Source organism: Augochlora pura, chromosome 3 (assembly GCF_028453695.1).
Source record: "Augochlora pura isolate Apur16 chromosome 3, APUR_v2.2.1, whole genome shotgun sequence".
In the NCBI taxonomy this organism is placed as follows: Eukaryota; Metazoa; Arthropoda; class Insecta; order Hymenoptera; family Halictidae; genus Augochlora; species Augochlora pura.
In genome coordinates this window covers 17,092,810-17,118,312 of record NC_135774.1, presented here as the reverse complement: position 1 = coordinate 17,118,312, position 25,503 = coordinate 17,092,810, and the positions used below count along the sequence as shown (strand labels likewise).

Here is a 25,503-nt window from a genome sequence, read left to right as displayed (position 1 = left end):
AAAATTCACCCATCAAATTCCACTTACGATTTTAACCTGGAAAAATTCGGAAAACAACTTAAAAGTTGTTGTAGCGGCTGTGCCGCAATCATGGTTCTCGACATCCTGTACAAGAATTTGACAACTTTTAATTGCTATTACGTCTGGCACATCCACGTAAAGATGGATTATTCATTTTTTTGTACTCCAAAAGTTTCTCCTTATCGCAAGTTGTGTTATTTAATTTTGTTTAACGGTTGGCTAATTAAACAGACAAGGGTACTAAAAGGTTTCATCGTGAAAGAAATTCTTATAACTATTAAACAACTAGAAACAAGAAATTTATCAATTAACACAATATTTTCGATGTAACGATTTTTCGACACATATGGTTCTGAAATCACTCTGTGTGTTTGACGTTTTTAATTATTTCCATTTCGAAATGATACAACAAAATAGTGAATAGAAATGATACAACAAAAGTGCTCTGACCCACAATGGCCCTTCATAGATTACTACTGACCTGTGGTCATCCTAGGGATTAGTAATGGTCATTCAGTGTTATCAATGGTCATCAAGTGACCACTTCTGCTCTTTTTTTTCTTTTTGGTATTATAAAGTAGAGTATAAGGTTATAGCAAGTGTATTGTATGCTTTTTGAATGAAGTGTGTGGATTTATTTATTTGTTTGGTCTTACTCTTTTCTGATCATAAATGTTATTACGTTGCGTTTATTCATTATTAATTTATAGGAATTTAATTGTGTTCCTTAATAGGAATATGGTGATATGTATCGTTTGTATTGCACTCGGTACAACCTTAACTTTTAAATTGATTGTCTCAGAAAGATACAGCATTTATATTCATATTTGCGATGGGTGTTGACATAGCTCTGGTGAAATGTACAAGTCGAATATCGCGCCGAGTATTTTAGATGGAGCACTATATTCTCGTCCCTGTTGACACTTGCACATAGAACTCGTTGCTTTCGTTCTGTTTCTCTCGGTCATCTTCTGTTCTCTTTCCAAAGCAACTGCGTGAAGCTGGATGCAAATTAAAATGGTGGGGATAAAAAGACACATATAGTGAGGTAAAGATATCTGAGGCATCACTGTATAATTCAAGCCTGCGCCCTAATATGGTCAAAATAGAGTATATCTTCTTATATATCACATCCTACTTGAAGGGTGTATCTTACCTCTGTTTCGTGCGCCATTTTTCTTGGTCGTCACGATTAAAGATATTATGTATTTTGATTTCTAAGTTTTTATGATCGTAATACAATATATCAGGCCATATGTATTTCCCGCCAAAGTAATTATATGTATATTCGTGATCACTGCTACAAGTATTGCCAATATGTATATTTAGTTTCGTACATTAGCCAAACCTATCAAGCTATTGCAATACACGTGAAAAGTATTGTGTTATAATGGGTTTCATAAGCTTCAATAAATACTATGTTATAAATCGAAGTATATTAAAGATACACAAGTGTGGTGCTCGAAATATCAGTTTCAAATCGGTTAAGAATGCTTTTGCAAACTATTTTCGATCCCAACTCCAACCATCAACGCCGCCTTATGATCACATTTGTCAACTTGGCGACCCTGTTCTACGGATGAAATCAACACCATTGGATCTTAAATTAATAGAAACGCGCGAATTTCAAGCGGTAATTTCTTATAATTAGATGTATAGTATTTATTACATTATCTTTGTAATATGAAATAGTAGGGATATAGTTTATATTTAATGTCGTAGATGCTTGATCAATTAGGAAATGTATTGAAGAAGTACAAAATGTCGGGACTGGCGGCACCACAAATTGGTATTCCTTCGCAAGTATTTGTTATAGAAATAACAGAAAATGATATTAAAACAATTGATCCAAGAATTAAGAAAGCAATAGGCATAGAGGAAGTTCCATTAACATATTTTATTAATCCAACCATGGAGATAACAAATCCAGAACAGATAATATTGTCCGAAGCGTGTGGCAGTATTTGCGGTTATGAGGCCGATGTTAAAAGACCAAAAGAAGTTGAGATCAGAGCTTTAAATCGACTTGGGATTCCATTTGTTTGGAAAGCTAAAGGATGGGCGGCTAGAGTGGCACAACATGAAATTGATCATATACAAGTAAATAATATTTATACTGTTATTTTGTTAACCAGAATAGAGGCTATAATATACACTCTCAGGATGACAATGATAATTACATTAATACTACATATGACACGAATATTAATTACTAGAATTATTGTAACATTGTTTATGTGTCATACTTTATTATATAAACAATTTTGACGATGTTACATTTATTAATAAGTCGATTTGCACTTTTGTGCTTACATGCTCGGTATTTTTTAATTTGACACGCATGCGCGTGTATTTAAAATTGTCACCTTGCAGTTATGTATTGTGGATTTTACAGATTTGTACGTTAAGCACTGTTCCTCTTGTTTTCTTAATTTTTAAGATTTGTAACAGAAAGGATAATTATTGATAAGATTTTCATAATTATTAAGACTGTTTTTGTATGAGATACTTTATTGTTTCATGAAAACCATACTCGAAACGTCGTATAATACATTTTCTTGGTTATCCGGTTGATGGAAAACAATGTTCCTAAGGATTAAGAAAAAAACAGGTGAATATATTATTTATATATATCTACATATTCTTCTAATTTCAGGGTAAACTCTATATTGATAAAATGGAACCATCGACATTTCAATGTTCTAAGTGGGAAGAGATAAACATAAATAAAGGAAAAGTAGAACTGAGATATTATGCAAAATAATTGTGACAGGGATGTGTAAAGTAATTCGTACAATATTGAAAGGATTATCATTACCAGTACAATCGTTTGATTATCTCCGAAAAAATTGCAATGTGAAAATAGGTTATTTTTATGCATACATGGTTGGGTTACAATTCATACTATACATATGACATATAACTAGCAGATCTTCTTTACATATAACTAGCAAACTTCAGCAGAATCAAGTAGGTCATAGTATTCATTCAAAACGTAATTTAATAAATATTTCTCATGAGTTATTGTAAAATATATTATGGACATAGTTTATTACAGATGTTACTTGTAGTAAATAGTACAGTAACAGTGAATTAAATTAGCTACTTATTAATAACTTGTGATCTTCGCATTGAGAAATTTAAAAGAAATAAATATGTTAGTTGCAAACTAAGATTTACTTTTACTTTGAAAATAGCTGAAATTGTTCATTGATAGTTAAAATAAATTCTTATACAACGCAGCCGTAGGTGTAATGTGATAAAATATGACAATTAAAAATGATTTGATAAAATAGATTGAATTGTTCTAAATCTTTTAATTGTAATTAAATGAGTCAATTCTTATTATTTGTAGTATGCTCCAGGTAATAAATACAGTTTTTATATCATTATTATAGGATATATATAAAACATCCCCTTTTATTATGATGACAATATAATTTTTGTTTACTTCAGATGCTACAAATAAGAAAAATTTCACGAAACAATATTTCAGATTATTTATTTAGTGTATTATGACATTCTTGGACAAATCATGTTATTGAAATTTAAGTTTAATATTTGAAAATATGTTCGTATTACCTTTTTTCATGCAAATAGCAGCATTAATAAAACTAATAATTACAAATTATGAACACATAAGATTATAATATTTTACAGTAATGAGAAGTAAAAAATCTGATTGAAAACGATACCTAAGTATTTGATACATTACTACATATTTTTTAAAACATACTTTCACTTAATAAGCTTTATAATAATTTAATGTCATTAAATACTTAAAGGTATTTTATCTTATATGTATGTATATATAGTACCTATATTGAATATTTCATAAAAAATACATACAAATATCACATTAAGTATTTATTTTGATATCATATATCTCTTTGCTTTCATTTCATCTTTTCAATGCTCATAGAACATCATTTTTTTTGTATACATTTTACTAGTTCAGAAAGTAAATTTCATGTTATTTATTTTTTAGTTTCTAAACTAGATTATGGAACCAGGTTTGACTCTATTTTTTAGTAAGTACTTGGCTGAGGAAAGCTAGTCTAGTTTTGAACAAATAAATTATGTAAAATGATGTTTTATGTGCATTATTTAGTACTTCCCATTAGAAATTTTGAAAGTATTTACATATGAACAAAAACCAATACTTATACTTAATAATTTATACAATCCTTGTCTTTACGTATAACATTTCTTATTACACTAAATGGAATAATGTCTGTATATATTTCTATTTAACTAGTACATTAAAAAGCGTTTGTTTTTCCCAGAGTATTTTTGCTCCGCACTATGTTTAGAGTAGGAAATTTGAAAACAGAAGTTTTGAACATTGTGCAAATTACAAACAATCGAATAAATTTGTTTGGTATAACAATTCTACAGAGGGAAGAAACCTTCATTAACTTTTTAAACAAATTATTAATCGGAGATCATAAAAAAAATCTTTGTCACTAAAAGTTTTTTAGTATAAAAAAAGCATAAAATTCTGTTATATTATTTAATTTATTTAATTTAATATTGGCAGTTCTAAGTATTTATTACAATGAAAATACGATAACAGTATAACATGTAAAAGTGTTTTACATGTTAATAATTAAAATCTTTTATATATTCGATTCATAATTAGTATGTTTTAAAAGCAGAATTCAATATTTTACTGCAAAAAGATATAATGTGACATAAATGTCATATTTTTAAAAACTTTTTTAATCCATAACAAAACAAGTTATGCAAACATCCTCTTTTCGTGTTGTGTAAAACTTATTCAATTTCTTTTTACAATTTACGAAAGAATTTTATATAGTGGAGTGAAAAATTCGCATTTCTTGAGGAACTATTTTTCAAAGTAGGAAATATCTTTATCCATTGGAAATTAGTATCTTTCAGTATGTAGACTATCACGTTTATTGATACACACGATAGGAACACGGAGATTAATAAAACTAACCACCATGATTTTTACAATCAAGTAATCTGTTTAAGTTTCTACTTGGTAATATACAATTTGAATACAAGTTTTTCGTTCGCAAAAATTTTCTCGGTTTCTCTTCGTTCTTTGAAAAACAATGTTCGTACTTAGATCATTGGTCCATTACATTTTATGCATAGAGTAAATTATAAATAGGGATAGATGGTTCCTAAATAATAATAACGAAATGATATTTTATTCTTATTTTATGCTTCTTCATTCTTAAACAAATTATCTAGCTTGTCGCGCATATTGTTTAAAAATTAAAATATTAAAATATACGCTTACCGACAAAAGTTAAGAAGCTTTACATATCGTTAACATTTGAGTAAAATTTTATATTTTCATAAATATATGTTTCCTTAAATTATAAGTACATATTATAGTGAAGCATATGGCGCATTATTTATATCGCAATATATTGTTTTATTGAATGTATTAGGTAAATAAAAAGAATTTCTTTGAGTTAAAAATTAAAAAATAGGATAGAGATTCAGAATTATAAAAAAATAATATTAATATTTGTGTTGATATAACACAAATTTTAATGTTATATTTAGCAGGTATAACTACACCAAGAATATGCGTTTATGCAACATGTTTCTTAATTTTCATCGGTAAGTGTATATAAATTAGAATAATCAAAGTTCAGAGATCAGTAATGGGCTCGTTAATCAATTAAACAATGTGACGAAATGAACTGCAGTCATTATTATCAACAAAAGGGGCAAATGGTGGAAGTCAATATCACAGACTGTTCAACACAGAAAAAGAGACAAACTCATTCTCAGTCCTCGTGCTCGCGTAGCCAAAATAGTCACTGTAGTATAGTCACTATAGCGTGTTTGCTCTAGGCAAACAGAAAATCTGTGAAACTGTAGTGGATTTCCAGCGCCAACTATCCGTCGCGATCACACCGGTTCCGAAGCTCGATTTAATGGTATTTACATCGAAACAGAAACTCTGATTAATCCTTAGCACGTAATCAACATTTACATCGCATAGTTACAACTGTATTTGAGCTTTCGTCCAGGTCAATAACGGGTGTCGAATAGTAAGGGAGTACAGTTTGTTTCTGATCCTCTTGTATTCGGTGAAACTCCATGAAGGCGACCGCTTAAGATATGTACTCTTATATCCAGGTGTGTACTCGTTGTTGATGAGACGTGTCCTCCTCTTGTCAAGATACGTGGCCGCTAGTTTGCGTGTTTTTCCATTTTCTTCCACGATGATGAGCCAGAAAACGATCGTTTCCACCTCTCGACGATTGCAGGTTCAACGGTATTCGCGCCGTGCCTATTGAAATTAGAAATAGGGCTTGTTTGCATCGATACAAGGATTCTTGCGTATCGATCTCTATTAATCGCTTTCTAATTTATTTTCAAGTGAAATTTGTCAGATTACGTGGAAATCAATTGGTCATTAAATCTATTGGGAAGTTTTATGGTCTTTATGTGTTCAAGATTTTTTATTTTAACGAAGTAAAGGTGCTTACTAATTTGTAACGTATGAAATGTCAGATTGTATTGCTTGATAACACGAATTAAAACAATGTTTTCGTCAGTGCACACGTTTTCAATATTTTCTCAACGCGTAAAGGTTTTCTGATTGAACGAAGTTATTTAGATGTTTGATAAAATTCAAACATCTTATTATCAAAAGATCAGGAAAATATAGATGAAACGTAGATAGTTAGAAAAATATGCACAGTGTGATTATGCTTATTTCGATTTGAAATGTTCATTTTAGGTACTAAAAAATCGGACATTTCACATAATACAACCTCATAGGATAATTTATAACAGAATCAAACCTTTCCATAACGTATCATGAATTTGAAAATGAGGTGGAGCAACAGTTACTTGGTGATATTAATATCATAAGTTTAAGTAATGAGAGCACTGTAGTGCCACGTAGCCAAGTTAATAACAATATTAGGTCGTCGGTTATTTGCATCGAGGCTACTCATTAGTTACCAACGAAACTCTGTGGGCGTAGGTACTACCTGAAGCAACAGTACTACGTGGGAAACTGTCCCTAAGCTCTTTGGCTTGTATGAAACAGCATGGTACACGTAAAATAATGCTATACAAGACAAGTTCTAGATCTTAAAGACTTTTCCAAATTATCTCATAAATTCCTTTGCTTAGCGATCAGTAATTTCTCCTTATTACTTTCGAAAACAGGATGCTACTGGCGCGCGTTAAATAGCCCAATTTTTAGAAGGAGAAAGGGGGTAATGAAAGATGGAATGAAACACGGGAACGCGCGAGAAAATTTGATCAACGTGATGGAGCAGTCCATTGTGAAACGCTATTTCTATCCGACGAATGAGTAAATTTGAAGTCACGAATATTAGGAAGACATCTTATGAATTTACAGATGCAATTGCTATTGTTATTGTTGACATGGTTAGATAACTTAATAAAATTTAGCAATTATTAATCTCTGATTCAAAAAGACACTGCTTGCAGTTGTTTTAAATAATGTTAAACAATGTTGATTTAGATGACTTCTGCAATTAAGATCAATTAAAACCTGCTCGAATTCAGTTTCAACTACCGGAATTATTCACTCAGCATGGAATTTAATTTCTACGCTAATGTATTATATATTATTAATTTAATTAAGATCTGTAAGATATAAGAAAGTTAAAAAAGTAATCAATGTCGTGCAACTTGACTTTTCAATTTTAATCTGGTTAAGTGAAATTCTTTAATTTCACGTAGTTTTGGAGATTATTCTGTGATAATTAGATTGCAGGTTTTTATGCAAAATAAATATTGTGTGCAAGATAAAGAAGATACAGAAGCTATGTAGACATTGATTTCAGGTCTTAATAATTTTAATTAATAGAAAAAGCGCAATAATACTTTTAAATTCTTCAAATGTTTTGTATTTGATCCGGTAATTTCTGTCTTAAATGCTAAATAATAAAATTTATAGTTTAACAATAACTGTACTGTTAATGTGATTAAGAGAAATTGAATAAATAATAAAATGAAGGGCGGATGTGAAATGTCTGCTGCCTGAATGTGTGCAAAGGGAGTAGCTAGATGTACAAAGAAACGCGTGAAAAAGATTTAAAAACTAGGAAATTTGAAATTCTTTCTTTCCAACGTGGAAATCATATCTTCTTTTACATTACCACTGTAATGTAATTGAGATTGTGAATGCAATTGAATAAAGTAATTATGATATGCATTTTTCTCTTTGCTATTTAGGTACGCTAGAAGATCTAATAATATCCCTTTGAACACAAATATTCGATAGAAGAGCAGAAGTATATGTATGTATACGAGATGACCTTGTCGACGAATTACAACTGTATTGTGTAGTTCGTCTTGTGTATTTACTCTTCTGGAAAGAGTACGATGAACTCGTAAATTAGTCCAAATAGCGATGGGATTCACTGATATACTAAGAGCTAAGCAGGCTTTATACCTGACTTAGGCGGAGCTTATGCGTATAGATATATGACATTCCATTTAATCACTGATTTGTACGCTTCAACTACTGTAACCCGACAGTTGTTAAATTTTCGAGTCAGATGGAAACCTTTCTTCTGCAAATTTTCAAAAATTTCTGAATCTCGATAAAATTTTGTGAAATTTGAACATTTTGATAAAAATAATTATCAAGTAATTCCGCAGCACTCTATAAAAATCGTCAATGATTTTAATCTATATAGCAATTATTACACCACCTCATTTTTAAAAAACTGTTTCTCTTTAAAGCTGCTTCGTGTCGTTCATGAATTCTGGATATTGTTTAATGAAAACGTTAATAGGGCCTACGATGTGTTATAAGCAAATTCGTCTTTCGTTTAAATGATATAGAAAATTTATTACCATTATGCTTTGACATTACATTACCTTTCCTCACCTGACTATAATATTGTGCTTCGTGTCCTAGGTAAAATTTCAGACATTGATTATAAGAATTCTCATATCTGTCGATATCGTTCTTTTAACGCTATTTACGAAAGAAAATTACTGTGTATATCGTTGGCAATAAACAATCTTTTTGAAGAATATGAATTCTCCCTATTTTGACTTTTGCAAATTTGGAGTAGATTGAATGGTCCACGATTCCATTTGTTCGATACAAGTTCAATCGATTCAGCAGATTTTCGATAATTGGTACGAGAGCGTAAATTTGAAGCATACATTCGTCTGATTTTTCCCCTTGTTTTCTTTTCTTTTTTTATTTCATTGCGCATGAATCAGTACTTACAAACTATCTCGCGCGATCGCAATTGTTTTACCGTGATGTCGACAAACGAGTTCAATTTCGTTGCTTCGATATCGTTACCGTGCTCTGTGGTTTTACATCGATTTCACCCACGGCTACATCGTTAGAGATCTCGTTCAAATTTATCGATGAACCCCGTTTGTTCGGTTGACCATCGTCGTGATCGTAGCGCGATTCGCTCGTGGACGTCGAAGACGATGTAGTGCAAGGACGTTCCGAGGACGTGCGGGAGGACGTACCGTTCCGTGATATCCTGGTGTTCGTCTGCGGACTTCCGGTGCAGCTATATCGCGAGGTTACTGCTTCAGATCGGGATAGCGCCGGCTCTAGAGGCACTCGTATCCATGGACACCAGGAAAAGAAATGTGCGAATCCACGTCGAAATCTAGACAAATTCAGAATAGTTCTATTTCGATAAATTTTCTCTCATTTTACATAAAATCATAAAATACAAATATATATATGTATATATTAATTTTCTCCTCCCCCTTCGCTCTCTCTTTATCTCTATATCCAAATGTTTTTACATTTTATAAAATATAAACGAATATGCATAGATATAGATATAAATATAGGTTGCTGTATCTGGATAGAACTTAAATATTCTATGACAAATATGGGGGAGAGGGGGGGGGGGGGGGTAGAAATCTTAATGCAATAAAAATTAATACTATTGCACACACTGTTTTATGCAGTTTCCATTCAGCTGAAAAGTGAACTTAGCAGATTTTATTATATTTAGGCAACATTTGCAGATGAGTTTTCAAAATTTCAGTGTAATAAAAGTCAAATACTGTTTTGATCAGTCTTGATTTCGAAATGAGATTTTTTTGTAGATTTTACGATAAGTGAATCGGCGGCGAATGACCCGTACAGTTTCAGTAGCATTAGCGTTAGTATCTGATACAGTGATAAGGAACTCCATTGACCCGAGCTAATAGTAGTAAACAAGTTGTACGTGACGACGTTGAAACAAGGAGGAAATGATAGTCTTGAGACGTTCTGAAACCTCGTGCAATGTTGTGAGGTATTATGAAACACAATTTCTAAGTATTTAAATGGAATCAATGATTATCTAAATATAATAATGCGTCGTTTTATTTTATCATGTCCGTTTTACACATTTACGAGTGTCCAGTTTTGAAGTACCATGATCACGGTTATCGCATAACTTCCGTAATTTAACTGACAAATAATCAAAAGACTGTTGCGAAGTCACTGGTGCTTATCTTGAACGATCCGCGAAAGTTTTCAAAGTCTAATAACGACGTGACGACGAGAACTATCTTCGTTGTGCTCCAGTTTTTCTGCAAAGGCTAAATTGAAACGTTTAACTTAGATCAAAGTGTAAGTTCGTGATATTTATCTTGGTAATAGCTGGTCTTAATTACAAATACGAAGTAGCAAGTCTTATGAAAATCTAAAAGTGAAAACGAACTTAAGCCTAAAAAAAGTGTTAGAATACGAGCACGTCATTTTTGGATAATTAAAATGATTTGTGTAAAAAAGAAATTTCCATTTTTCTTACAAATAATGTATAAGCATACTATATTGCTCAAGAATCTGCAATTGAGTTTTAATCATTTAACTTAGAAAAAGGTTGAGTAAAGAATTTTGCGGCATCGCGATCAAACTATTTATCAACATTGTTCATGCAGAGCAAACTGTGGAGTTATGATGTATGAACAGTTCAGGAAATATGCATCACCAACGAGTTTTCAGAATTTTTCGTTCATTAATCATCGTTTCAGTTTTATTGTGCGCTCGTCATGAAAACATGATTGATTATTTGTTTTATAAACAATGAACATTAGCATTTCGGTGAAAGAGATCGGGGCAAATGGATAAGCTTCTCTGTATATTCATAGATGATGCAAAGTAATTGAACGTATTTGTATTTTTATCGAAACGTAGAAAGTATTTCGGTGACGTTCTAAGACTCGTAATATATGTTTTCGAAGAATAAATTGGAACGTTATCACTAAAAACAAAGGAACAAATATATTTGAATTTAACGATCTAGTGCGATAGTAGAGTCAGAGAGAACGAAAGATAGGGTTTGGACGCGGTGATCAACAAAAAGTGTTATTGCAACAGGAAATTGGTACGACGACGCCGTGACGCGACGTTCCGTGAAAAGCTTCTTTCTTTTACGTTAATTTAGTATTCTTTTTTAAATTCGTCTTAAACATCTTAAAAATATTCCGCACCCTAAGCATCTGGATGCATCAAATTCGCAGTAGAGGCTACTGTTTATGGTTCCATTAGATTTTCTACCTCGTTGCACCATTATCTTCAAGCGTACAGGCTGATTCACCTTAATGTAACTACATAAGTATTTTTAAAGCTGTGATTAGACTGTGAATTTTAATGTAGACCGAAAATACTCTGTATTAACTAGGTAGTTGTTTCTAGCGAGTATATAACACAAAATGTTCTCATTTCTGCACAACAAGTATACTCGTAAAAACCAACTATCTGGTTAAGAAGGATATATACTTTGACATTTTTTTAAATGATATATTTTATAAAAGCGTTTAAACACAACATCCGCAGTCCAATTGTAATGACATAAAACATTTTTAAGTCAAGGTAAATTCATGTAGTAAGTATATATTAAAACAATTTTTAAATGCAAACCTAGCTACTTTTTGACGAAGTGTGTTGACGTTTTCACGCTGCAAATATACTGTAGACAACCATATTCATCACATAAACGAGTTTAATTTTTATATTGTGGTTTTAGTAATTTTATTAATCAAATGTATATTTTCTCGCCTACGTTCTACAGTTGGTATTAAAATATCACTCATGTAACCGGAGTGACCATTGGTTCACGAAATTAAAATAAAATGGAGAATTACACCATTACGATTGAATAAGATATTTAAGCTACCTTTATTTGGACCATCCTGTATACCAATCTGATAAGCTGCACGAGCGGAGAAGCATTATTAGAAATTGCATTAGGGACGACTAAGATCCTATTATCGCGATAGCGAAAATTTCAGAAAATGCAACGTCAAACGTTCAGGTTGAACGTAGTTACATCTTCTCGCTCACCCTAATCGGGGTGTCTCAGTGTTTCGAATCGATGTTGAGACGACCTGTACGGTATTAATTTAAACAGAAGCAATAAAATACTAACGAAAGCTACTTATGTGCTGCTTAGAATAACATTTTACCTGGAATTCATCCAGCAGTAGATGATCGGATTGTACATGCTGTTAGACATCGCTAGCCAATAGATGCCCAAGAAAACTTCTTGGATGTACGGTTTGTTTGTGATCTCGGGCAGGTACGATACCACGATGAAGTACACGTGGAATGGTAGCCAGCAGACTGCAAATATTACCACCACCACGATCATCATTTTTACAACCTGAAACAATTGTATTTTTAATCAATATAGCTTTCCATATCGTGCTGAACATTTCGTTTCTCGAAATAGAGACTTGAGATACGACGATGACCGAAATTATGCAAATTAAAAATTTCTACAAAGATTTATTATGTTACAATAGATTCAGTATATTAAAGCTGAAATGAAACTGTCTTTTGACTAAAATCTACATCTTAAAATTTCTTGAAGACTCTAAATACGTAAAATTTGAAAGTCTGATTGAGAGGATGCGAGTTAAAAATTTAATTAATGGAGGAGTCAAGAGCGTAATTTATATAACATTTAAACAGACTTGGAAGTTTAAATAAAAGACAATAATAATTACTTATTATTTATATAGATCTAGATAAATTATTTCAAACAATAAAAATTTCATATTTATAAATACGGTTTTTTATTATTTGCATTTCATTTAAATTCAAATAAAAAATAAAATTTTATTTATAACACTAATGTATAAAATATTTATTGTATAATATATAACAGTCCAAAAGGAAGCAAAAATGATTTATTATTTACTTGTCCTAATATCCAAATAAATAATAATATTTTATTTGCAAATGAGAAATATTAAATAAATTATTTATGAAACTGTTTAAATAATATTTCAATTATAATTAAATATATATCAATTTGTAATTATTTGTTATTTAAAATATAATTTCCTCAACTCTGTATTTAAAACGTTGTAAGACTAGAAGCTACAGTTCTTAACATTCTTGTTATTACGAAAAAATTCTTCACGATTCTCGAGATGATATTATAGTAGTGGAAGCATAGTCCGGTCTCGGACTCGGAACAGAGGAATACACGGAATGTTATGGAAGTGGTGAACTTCTAATTTTGACCTGGAAGGATTTAATGTTCTCGCTCCTGGTAGACTTGCTCAAACGAGGAGCTTAAGTTACTTATTGTCGGGTCTGCCAGGAATGTGACGTCCAGCTCTCCCATTGTGTACAGGATCTTATTGTTCTGACGTTAAAAATTGCGCAGAATGTCTCGGCATTGGTGACTTCCACTACTTCTCGCCACCTTTGCCGCTGCCCACACTTTCATGAACATAGTGTCATAAACCTTTACAGTTTAATGCGTTAAGTGTCACGTGAGATGCATTTATTACATTTATTTATTTATGAACGGGAGAACCAATTAAATTACCCATTAGAATAGATCTCCAGTTTGATTTCAACATTTAACGATAGAAACGTCACAATGATCAATTACGATAGTCATTCGCTAGGGTAGTAACTCTTAATTGTTTTCTCGCTAGAGTTGTAATTTTTTAATTTTTATTTTTATTAATTCCTATTAACAGCTTTTGAAATAGTTTAATGACTTTGTAAAAATTTGTGTAAATATTTTGAATTTTTCGAGATGTTAGGCCAATTAATTTTCTAGCGAATAGGTATACAAATATTCCTTTGGATCGCAATTGGTTGGAATGATACATAAATTGAAAAATAACGTTTTTTCAATTTTTTGTTCGAATTTGTAACGAAAATTATAAAAATGCGTTTTGTTGATCTATTTCGTAGTATTTTGTAGCGTTTTTTCAATAAAGAAATATGCAAATACGGTGTTTTGTTAAGTTTTTGTTTAAGTATCACTAAAAATGTAAAAGTAACATTAATTCTATAATTATTCACACTACTGTAGACTGTTCCGATGTTGTAAGACATTCTTGGCAGCGAAAGTGTTAATAAATGTGTTCAAGTAAACGTGAAAATAATTTCTACAAAATTCAGTGTCGAATTCTAATCCTTACACGTGGTTCAAAATTGCTATTCCCTAACGGAACGGTAGGATAAAAGTGTACAACGTAACAACATTTTCTAGCGAACTGATCGTGATAGCCTTAGTGCGATAGCGATGAGACGTTTCATTTTTAATCAGATACAGTTCGCTGCCCTCGAAAAGCCGAAATTCATGAATAAAATCATTGAATCCTGGAGAGAAAGAACTAGTTCTTTGTTTGAAAGTAAAATGAGTCGAAACGACGCTGAATTTAGGAGCCATTAAGCGGTGTAACAAGAATAGCGTGTTATTACGTTTGATAACACGGCCGTTCTGCAGTTTTTATTTTTTGGCCCCTCGTTTTCCACGTGATTTATGCACCGCTCACAAATTGGGCTTTCTACCAGAATTTTTTGGTCAGCTAATCTTGTTCCACATTGGATATAATTAAATTACTCTCGCGGATGTAGCGTTTTGCATAATACAGATCAGATTGTAACATAAATTCGGTGTGTTACAAAAATTCCGTTTTTTTCCTTTCGCTTCCCTAAAGTGGAAAAACGGAATGAATTTATGTTACAACGTATTGTTAACGTTCATCTGGTCTACATAAAATCTGGTTATTTATAAACATTTTAGATTAAAATAAAGTGAGTGGGTTATCAAATTCCGCGACTCGTAATCGTAAGCAATGAAATAATAATTTGCGGAAATTATTAAGCGTAGTTGGAGGTTAAAAATCCACTGGTTATTATTTCCAATAAATATTCTACTTTGTAATCGTTCGTGCGTCAAATGACCGGTGTAAAAAGCGTTGCCATAAAAAAAGCTTTTTGACACTTTTCACAGAGACCAATGAAATGAAAAATGTTACTATAGGACAATTTCCCCTTTTACGGGCCCGTCAACCTTTTATCACGCATTTTGCTTTTACCAGTGGCTTGGGCAAAGCGGAACGAGTGAATTACAAAGTAAGAAAGAAAATATTTGCACATTGTTCAATTGTTTCCGTTTGTGGTTGGGCGTTACATATTGGTATTTCGTAAAAATCCGAGGTTAAAAGTTCTTTGATATTAATTATCCTCGTTGAAAGCAAGTAAATTTTGAAACTCGACCACGTAGTTGCATAATGTATTGGTCGATGTTACCTGCGCCGAAGCTACCAGTGTGACGATTGGAAATAAGTTGGTTCGACATAAAAAAAGAAGATAGTAATTGTTTGCGATATTGCCTCATCCCGTTGTTACGTGCACGTAATGGCCCATATAATCATTTACTTTCTCGACACCCTCGAATCGAAATACCCGGTTTTATCGCCGAGGAAATCTCTGCCACCACGTATCGCATTTGTTCGTGTAACTAGACAGGGATACTCGTTCTTTACGAGGTTGTCGATACTCTTGAGTTATTACAGCACTGACAGTGTCAGTTTGTTACTTTTCACTCGCCAGGTTTCTGCTTTGAAATTGTAAAATCGCTCAATGGTTTTGTCGCCGAATCTCTTACGCTGGTGTCCACAGAGCGTGTCAATCTATCGACCAACGTGTGGTGAGTTCACGTCAATTCAGATCAAAAATACACGATCTATTAAAACAATAGAGATCAGAATTGCTAACGCGCAAATTATGGCATTTTGGAAAAGTTGCCTCAGACGAGTTTAGAACCAGTCCGCTTAAAAACCTGTTGTGAATTTATGTCCGTGCGCCTTTCAACGTAAGTTTCCTGACACAAAAGTTTTTCAAAGTGAAAAGTTGACGAGAGAGTCTCCGTGGAACTTTAAACTATAGCAGAGACGCAAATGATTTGTTTCAGTACTTCTCACATTAATATGCAATTGAAAATGCCTTCTAACACGGTTTTCCCGCCTGCGAGCGGCATCGTCTAACGGCGACGTCGATTTTTAAAAAAGTTCGCACAGAGGTGGATCTCGTGAGAATAATCGACGCGTATTTTTTGTGGTAACTCGTAACTATGTGCTGGGACGGACATAGCTCTTCAAACATTGGGAAAGTTAAATAGAACAGTTTCGAACAAAACATTGGGGACAGTCGAGCGGACAAACTCGCGTCTTGTGATCAATATCTGGCAAATGACTTCTTCAAAAAGGATGAGCTAATTACTTTGCTTACAAATTCAATAGTAGATAGTCTTCAATTTCCTCACTTTTCCTTTTTTTCTGTTTGTACTATGCATTCTTTTGCTGTTATTTTATTTAACGCTTTCTCGTACTTATTAATTTCCTCAATAGAACGATCCAATTCCTAATTCTTGTATATCCCTAGTTACTGTTTTGTAAACATGCATACTTTGATATCCTTTAATGAATTAGATATTTTTCAAAGTGTTGTTTCGAAACGATGTATTTATGAGGAAAAACATATATACATTTTTCAAAGAGATTACACCAACTAAATGATTAAAAAAGGAAAATAACATTCATATTTAGTAGATTATGTATGATATTCTCTTCAGGAGATATAGCGTAAGGTAATAGTACCAAAAGCATTCACAATCATGATTTTCGAAATATAAGTGGGTGAACAAATACTTCCAGCAAAAATAATGTTCCAGACAAAGATGTTAAGATTCGCGTTTGATTAAAGAAGAAGAAACAATTGGCCTGTCGTATAAAATATTTACACCGGAGCATTATTAAAGCCAATCCCTTTGCTGAAAAATATCCAGCTCGAGCTTCCCCCCGAGCTATCCCCCTCGTCGGCGTCGCCTTCGTCCTGACGCGTCCGTATTTCAACGAGCCCCTTATTTCTGCTTTATTTACTTTCTCCGGGGAGATTTTTTCAAATTTCGCAATGCGAATCGACGTATATCCGCGAAGTTTGCCATCGGATTCCCGGCTTCTCCCGGCGAAAATCCGGCGCGTTACACCGGCCGTTTCCTAAATTCCCTAACCGTGTTACAGAAGCGCCGTATTACGCGGGGCACGGTGATGTATTGTGTTCGGTCCATTTTCCAGCCTTCGAAACACAACGCTTCGGATGGATAATGCGTGCCAGCTAAAAGGCGAGCATCGCCAATGTATTATGATGCCGGAAAGGGAATATTGTTGCTGGACGAAAATTAACGGGTAAAGGCTCGAGTGGCAGAAGCTGGAGGGACGCGTTAATTGTCGACGAACGTAGGAACGAATGGAATACAAACTATGTTAAAAATGTAATGAGATTGGACGTTATTCAATAATCAGTTAGGCTCAAACTAAGAATACCAGATGTAAGATGTTTGACTGGACAGTGAATTGTGCAAGGTGTGCGTTACAAGTCATCCAGTCTAGTTAGTAAACTGCGAATCTTTATGCAAAATAAAAATTTTCCACATCAATTATGTAAAATACCAGTTAGATGGAAATGTATTTCTCTTTTTTTTAACGAGGTGATACAGTTAACGCAATGTAATAGTAGTTTGAAATTGTTTTTCTGTCTTCACTGCTCTAGGTTTCGTTTATCCACTTTTGTTATACATGTATGTAGGTTCGCAGTCTATTAATGAAGAACGTGTAGTTCAATAATCAACTTTATCACAGCTAATTATAGAAAACCGGCGTTGGCTGAAATGTACGTGTCTCGTGAACATTCAGTCGAAATTTCGAATCGATAGAGCGAACGTGTTTGATTTGATAACTAACGAATCACGGAGTCTGTACAACGGCGATGCGTTACGGGATGTGTCTAAATAGCAATGTATTATATATGTCTAGTGAATATTCAATCATAAATCGATGCAATTAAGATGATTGATTTGACCATGAATTATTTGAGGCTTGCAATAGTGTTGGGTTACGATGAAAAAAGGTATTCAGTATAATGTATCACAGCTTTATGAGGAAATAATGCGCGCTAATGGAGAGTTCTTTATTCACAAAGTAATTTCTGAAGATTATACAATAAAGACGAACGAACATTCGCTGACAAATCAGAATAACTGTTAATACATAAACAGCAGATTTTCATATGAAATAAAAATTGCATTAAATTCTTCTGATGTTTCTGCTGCTTTGTCTTCACCTACTTGTTGTAAACCCATTAAATCTGCAGTATACTAATGATGAATTATTAGAGTTCCCTTGATGTAGGACAAATTTGAACTCTACTTAAAAAATTGCACTTTTGAAACTCCAGTTTCGCCAAGCTGTTTTGACAATATTGAAATCACAGATAAACTGAAGGCAGTTCTGACTTAACAATTTTACGCCTTCGAAAAGCTGTAGCACCAGTCTTGTTGTTTTGTGCTCGTAACTGAACAAATAGGAGACCATAACCGGAAAGAAATAAAGTCTTGGTCATTGAAGCAGCGCTCGATGGACAATGCGTTGAACATTTCGAGGTCGATGTGACACGAACGCATCCAATTCCTTTTTGGACACTATAATGGGCGTCGAGCAATTAAGGTCACGGGAAAGTGGAATTCTTTGTATTCCTGTCCGAAAGACGCCATAGAGATTCCCTTGGCAGTTTTCTGCTTGAACCGCGGATAATAGGTCCCTTTCGGTGGTTCCTTTTATCTTGAATTTTAATCATTCGGGGTTTTCATTTCTCCGCGCTTTGTGCACGCTGCAAACTTCCGCCTTTGAGATACCAATGCAAAGTTATTAATTCAATGAAACGATAAATCATTAACGGAGTCAACTTGAAACTAGATAGCAACAGTGCTGCGAGAATTTCGAAGGTCGAGCGACTTCTGTAATCACTAATTCTAATTTCTTAGAGGATTAAACACCGGTCGGTCCAATTTACAAAATGGCTGCTATAGAGCGCTAGCTAGAAGTTTCTTATTAACATCGTTTTATTGTACAGTGAATTCAAATTGTGTCTAGCGTAATACATTACTCGAGGAAATTTATTGGTCTTTTGTTATCTACCACTGTTAATGTAATGAGATCTTCGTCTATTACGTATTCTATCCAGATCTATTTTCTGAGACGATAGGACCTGGTTACTGTGGGTTGATCAATTGCTGTACCTTTAATTTGTTTCTATAATTAAATTTATATTTATCGAATAAAACGTATTAAATGTTTTTATTTGAAAATAAGAAAAATAAAATGATTAGAATTCAAAAATAGTCTATATAAAAGAATAGAAAAATTTAATGTGTTTTTCGATAAAGATGAAGTTAATTATGATGGATAGCAAACCAAGGGCACTGCTCTTGTGTACACAACGTTAGTATTTCATTCACGTGCGACGAGAATATTAAGATAATTTTTGTCGTGTTGACACAATAGAAATTTGGGAGACACCATTTTAGAATTTTAGAATAACTTGGGCTGAATAATGAGGTCCATTGTAATTACATATCTGCCAAAGTGGACGAACAGATTACGCAAGCGGAAGAAAACAGGCTGTTCGCCTTTTAATCGTAATCCAATAAAACCACTTCGGCACAGGGGAGAATTATAAATTTCGTCGTCCTCGTGCGCGGAATGCTATCCCAACCTTTCTCCTGCTTTCACCGTTTTCATTCAATTAAATTACCGGTCTAACCTGGTATACTTTTTCCCCTTCGTACATAAAAAGTATTTACTTATTCCGGAAAGAGCACTTTGGCGTGATCTATTACGTTTTATTCCGGAGGGCGCGATAAGCTATTTTATAAATGGTTCAAATCATTGCTTATTTAGCTAATTTAGTTTTTCTAGCTAATTTAGATTTAATCGAACACCGTACAAAAATTTTTAAAGGTTTTTTCCATTTTGTTTTAGTTTGTCGTAATATTTTTAAAAGCTCGGACGCATTTGAAATCTTCTGATTAAATTACAAAAAAGTTTTTGTTTTTCCGGGCTAAACTGTTCCGCGATTTGTTATCGTCGTAAGCTTTAAATGCAATGTGTTGGTAATGCTGAGATTCTTAACTTCTGTACAGCAGTGCTCTACTTTTTGCAGCGAGTATTTAATGAAACAAGTTAGAATACTTTCTGCGGAACATATTTATACGATCTTTAAGCGTAGTATTATCGTTGTGTACACGTGAAATAAGTGAATAATTTCGTATCTAATTTTTAAATATGATACTATGTCTTCACTATAATACAAAATTTAAGAGTAATTACCAGATTAACAAAATATGTGCAAGTATTTTTATTTTAATTTTACCGGGAAGATTTTCGTAGTCGAAGCAAGTTTTCCTCATTTTAATTTTCAACAAATTAAACGGGAACAGGAAAATTTGCATAAAATCCGCAGTATAATAATCACCATAATCTTTGCGAGGGACATCGCGAAACATTGCCGCGATAGTGAAGTGTAATCGTGTAATTAAACAGAAGATTGACTCAATTTTATTTGAATTTTCTCCCTGAAAGTAGTCTTTTTTATTGTCTTCTATCATGTTCCAAGAGAAAATTCAGAAAAATAACAGAGCTAAGAATTTCCTTCGAAAGCTATCTTCTGCAAATCTTACCTATAATTTTTAAAGGTTCATATTCGACAGTGCCAAATATTATTTTCGCAAGTTGAACCTCGAGTTTTTAAAAATAACATTTAAACGGTCCCCGGAGAAAGCATTGTAATAAAATGCTATGGCCCTTGAACCGGAAGTTTGGGCAGTGTAGAGAATTGAACGTGTAAAATGTCGAATTTGTTTGCCTCGAAACCACATTTGTTGATGTAGTTGACAATTCGATATCGGCGTGGTATAGGAGTACCAAACTTCGGTCGAGTATGCAGAAAATATTGTCATCGATTGCACAAATCCTGTTATTCTGTTAAGACTGCGTATAGGGTCCTCGTTCGGGAAGCAATTAATTTGATTTGAATTTTATTGAGAAATTCAAGTAGTTATCGACGATTGGAACTTTGAGAATCGTGTAGCAAAGCTCTATAAACGATGCTTCACGAAGGAGTAAGAATGTTCAGGCTAATCGCATACTGATCCCAGACACGTGATTTTAACAGATTCGAAGGATTAAAGTGCGATTCCTGAGATGAACAGCCTGCCGGTAGATCGTCTAATTACAACTTACAACAGGGCTTAACGTTTAAACTGCAAACCACTATTACACGTGCGTGCCAATGCAGCATAATACTCTGGCCGCGGTTCGCTTCTCTAGCTTTGAGTTTGTTCATCGTTGCGACTCGCATTCTGGCTAATCGAATTTTTCTTTTGCTTCAACCTCGAGTGCCCTCGAAATATGCAGCATTCGATCCCTTTGTTCGGAAATCGATATTCCCATCGTTTAAAAGGACTCCTTGAAACAAGAGACCTGTCACCCACAACTGAGTGATGATCGACGACCGAACATATCAGAGCGCAACAAAATGCACCAAAGTGTGCAGAATATCGCCCAATAAAGAGGAGCTCTCTCCATTTCCGATTTATCTTTATGAAATTTATAACGCGGTAAGAGTTTTCCGATAAAAGTGGAACTATATATGCTTCTACCGGACCAGAAATGATTAAATTATAGAAAGTTCAGCGTTCGAGAGCATTAATTTCCTTGGGAGAGAGTAATTGATTTCTTACTTCAATTTTGTTGCGTTTTACGCGGCAACGAACTTTCTTAAACGAAGACAGAAATAGTTCTGTAGTTCTATTTGGCCCCAATTAAAAAGGCATGCGACCGTAAATGCCGCGGATAAAACTTATTGTTCACTTTTATTAAAGCTAATGAAATCACGAACCGCGTGTTCTTTTTGTGCTTACGTGCGCTTTAAATTTCCCCATCGCTCAAGCGGGACGGTATAGTTGATGGCAAAAGTTCGATCGACCTAAAAACTGTAAATTATAAATTAGGAAAGCCAATTTCAAGTCGAAACATGTTTTAAATTCATGCCGTCTATTTCAATCTAGATTGAGATATTAAATTTTATTAGATTTTGGTTACTATTTATTTATAAAATGAATTTCGGTATCTATTTTGTTGCGTTTATCTCCTACTAATTGGGTAAAAAATCATGGTAGTCAATTATTTCGAAAATGTAGATTTGAAATAAAATACCTTAACGATTAAATGATACCTTACGAGAATACAGTGTTATACTTGCAAGATAATATTTCCTCGTCTGTTAGAAAATATACCTGGTTACCTTTAAAATTCTAGACTTGAGTTTTCATTCCTTCGAAGCAACCACACTTTCAGAACATTCTTGAAAGATCACATTATGTTTTTTATTAAATTTTTATTCCCTTTACTGCTTCCATTTTTTATTCATAGTATTTCTAAAGAATATACAATTGATTTATTGTTTAACCCGATTTAAGATGATCATCAAATAATTCTTAATGCCATTTTGCCATAACGTTTGAATTAGTATTTATATAGATTATACATCAAAATAATTTGCAACATGCTACAGGCAGTGAACTTATTCGAATGTTTCGCAAATTTATTTTTCCAGGGACCAATCTTTGTACCGTCATGCACCCTAGTTCACGGCTTCTGGATTCTCCCTGAGTTGACACAAGCAAAAATTGGAAGGATAACGAGAGGAAACAAAAACGTGTGGAGTGCATCTACACTGGAAATGTAGCGGGGCACAAGAATCAGTCACCGATGGAGATTCTTCTCTTCAGTTGTATAATGCACAAACCTAGTTCACAAGACACATTTTCGATAGTCATTAATTGCCGTTTAAGAAGAGAGTCCCTCATAAGTGGTCTGTACATTTCCATGCGTAAGAAACATCACCTGCATTAATTGCAAGATACAGAAACTACATGATGATGTATTTTAGTAGAAAAATTTGTTGAAAATCAAATATTTTTGGTAATGTAGTAATCATCGTTAGAAAATCGTTATACTGGGACTAAATACTGTGCAACAACATCGTTCATCAAACCATTTAGCAAGTTCTCTCCACACAAAATCAGCATCCAGCAGACTGAAGAAGCTTATGCTAGGAGTTTAACAACTTGGAGCTGGAGTGACATAGTGAGAATGCAGACGAACAAACAAAGGCCGATCGACGAAGAAATAAACAGTCGACTGTATACTTGGTTTCTGGAGCAGGAAGCTCATGGCCAATCAGTCACGGATACGCTGCTCCTAGCGAAAGCGGTGGAAATCTGTAAGTCGCTTGGTGGGACACCAGAAGGAACGTTCACCGGAAGCGAGAACTGGCTGCAGGACTTCAAAAAGCGTTATAAGATCAATGACATCAAAGATCAAGTAGCCCCTGATCTCTCGGTGAGGATCGTGCCAGGGATGTCTACGAATGCAGCGACACGTGCAATAGTACCAGCTAAACTCGCGAAAATAAATGGAATACTAATAAGCGTGCCACGTACACCGGTGGTCGCGGCAACACGTGCAGCGACGTCAACGAACGCAACGATGGTTCTACCAACGGGGGCAAACGCGTCTCCTATCAATGCGAACGCGACACAGTATCTGAAGTTGTGCATAAACCCGCCGATGTTAATGAATCCACAGGCACGTATTAAAACGCCGATTTTCGTAAATCCGCCCAGGTATGTGAACATGTCCACGTATACCGGTTCGTTTACCTTTACGAATCCAGTTGCTGCTGGCAGTAACGTGGAATTGAATGCAGCTGTGAGTAGCGGCGCAATGAACGCAAGTGTACCCAAATTTGTTGGTGCACCAGCTGCGAATGCAACGGTGAACGTACTATCGTGTTCGCAGGCGAAAGCGAATGCAATGTTGAACGTGCCGTCGTGTTCACAGACGAAAGCGAATGCAGTGGTGACCAAGCCCTCGCGTTTGCAGGCGAAAGCGAATGCAGCAGTTGATGCGACACCTGTAGTGGCAGTTCCACGGGAGCTGCGAAACGTGGCAACGAAGAGCAGCAGGTGTTCGAACGAGCAGCTGTTTTTAAAGGACTTTGCGAGAAGATTGGCAGAAGAAAAGATATCAAGCAGGAATATTTACTATTTGAAGGACACTGTTCTTGCCTGGAAGTTGATCCCCGAGAAGCTCCTAGAGCCCGGTATGAAAGATAGGCATATAGAATTGAAGTTCGAGAAAGAACGCGTTACCATAGGTTTGTGCGTGAGTGCATGTGGTAGTCATAAGCTCGCACCTCTGTTTATTTACAAGCGGGAAAGACCGAAAGCGTTGAAGCACTGCAAAGATCGGCTGCCCGTGGTATTCGCAACTCAGCCGCAAGCTCAAATGGACCATGTTGTGTTCATGGAATGGTACAATAAACATTTCAAGCCAACCGTGAAAATATTACAGTTTCCCGATAAAGGTGGAAAGGTTTTGCTGCTTTTGGACTACCATCAGAAGCATAGACTGCAGTTGGTCAAAGAGCAGGATAACGATAACTTCGAAATTGTATTTCTGCCAGAGTGTGTTGCCTCCCTCATGCAGTCGATAGAAGAGAAGGTGGTGGAACGGGTCAAGAAGATCTATCGCCTTAAGATGCTGCGCCAGATGCTGAATTTTCCGGAAGGCACGCGGAGGTTCTGTCACGATTTTGATTTGAAAGATTGCATCGACCTGTTTTCCGCGGCGTGGACAGAAATAACAGCAGCAAATATTCAGAATGCGTGGAGCGGCATACTGAAAAAGAACCGGAAATCGGTTTTAATAAAAGAAGAATCGATGGGGGACCCTTTAGAGCTCACTTTGCAAGACATTGTTGGCCTCAACCCCGGCGAAGAACAGTCTGAAGAGACTATAAACGAATTTTTATTACAATGCCAGGAAACGGAGAGACGTTTCGTGACGGATGAGATGGAGGAAGACGGAGACGAAGATGTTGAGGAGGAGGACAATAGTGAGAGTGAAAGTGAAGGCGTAATACTCAATGAAGAAAACATTAAGTGGGCTTTTGAAACGTTGCTAGAATGGTCTAAACATCATCCGCAGTATATACAGCTGCAAGTGGAGTATTTGAAAAATTATTACGAGAAAAGTATCCTAGGCAAACAAATGGGGACTACAAGTTAAAGAAATAATAGATTGACTGGTGTTTCTGAGAGAACAGAGACTGCGGCGTATGGTGCATGTTGATATAATTAAATAAGAGTTAATTTTAATAGAAATAAGTCATTACTACAGCTCCTTGAGGAGAGTTGTTAGATAAATATATATATATATTTTGTTTCATTTTCATTAAATTAATTGAGAATTATATGGTGGAATTTGTTAATGTTTTATTTATTGTTGAAGGTAATTGGTAGTGGC

The 25,503-nt window shown here is 34.3% G+C and overlaps 3 protein-coding genes across 5 annotated transcripts in view; 2 read left to right on the top strand and 1 right to left on the bottom strand.

Moving 5' to 3' along the window:
* Positions 1-1,362: 1,362 nt before the first annotated feature.
* LOC144478914 (peptide deformylase, mitochondrial) lies at positions 1,363-3,808 on the top strand. The gene is made up of 3 exons (XM_078197287.1): positions 1,363-1,654; positions 1,744-2,121; positions 2,678-3,808. Exons 1-3 carry the CDS (start codon positions 1,412-1,414, stop codon positions 2,783-2,785), a joined length of 729 nt encoding a protein of 242 aa, XP_078053413.1. The 5' UTR covers positions 1,363-1,411; the 3' UTR covers positions 2,786-3,808.
* LOC144478910 (uncharacterized) lies at positions 2,412-25,366 on the top strand. Its single transcript, XM_078197282.1, has 2 exons — positions 2,412-2,632; positions 22,748-25,366. The coding sequence occupies exon 2, from the start codon at positions 23,287-23,289 to the stop codon at positions 25,264-25,266; it is 1,980 nt and encodes a 659-aa protein (XP_078053408.1). The 5' UTR covers positions 2,412-2,632; positions 22,748-23,286; the 3' UTR covers positions 25,267-25,366.
* Positions 5,437-25,503, bottom strand: part of LOC144478911 (tachykinin-like peptides receptor 99D) — a 131,164-nt gene continuing 111,097 nt past the window's right edge. For 2 of the 3 annotated variants that reach the window (XM_078197284.1, XM_078197283.1), the window contains exons 5-6: positions 12,445-12,641; positions 8,826-9,644 (exon numbers count right to left, since the gene is read on the bottom strand). In XM_078197284.1, the coding sequence (XP_078053410.1) occupies positions 9,293-9,644; positions 12,445-12,641 (549 nt within the window). In that variant the 3' untranslated portion in view covers positions 8,826-9,292. Of the gene's footprint in view, positions 6,302-8,825; positions 9,645-12,444; positions 12,642-25,503 lie in introns of those variants that run through there. The other variant, XM_078197285.1, reaches the window with a different exon arrangement.

Coding starts and splice junctions, on each gene's coding strand:
- LOC144478910 (XM_078197282.1), top strand. CDS start 23,287: ATGCAGACGAACAAACAAAGGCCGATCGACGAAGAAATAAACAGTCGA.
- LOC144478914 (XM_078197287.1), top strand. CDS start 1,412: ATGGGTTTCATAAGCTTCAATAAATACTATGTTATAAATCGAAGTATA. Junction 1,655..1,743: donor AAACGCGCGAATTTCAAGCG/GTAATTTCTTAT, acceptor TTAATGTCGTAG/ATGCTTGATCAATTAGGAAA. Junction 2,122..2,677: donor ATGAAATTGATCATATACAA/GTAAATAATATT, acceptor TTCTAATTTCAG/GGTAAACTCTATATTGATAA.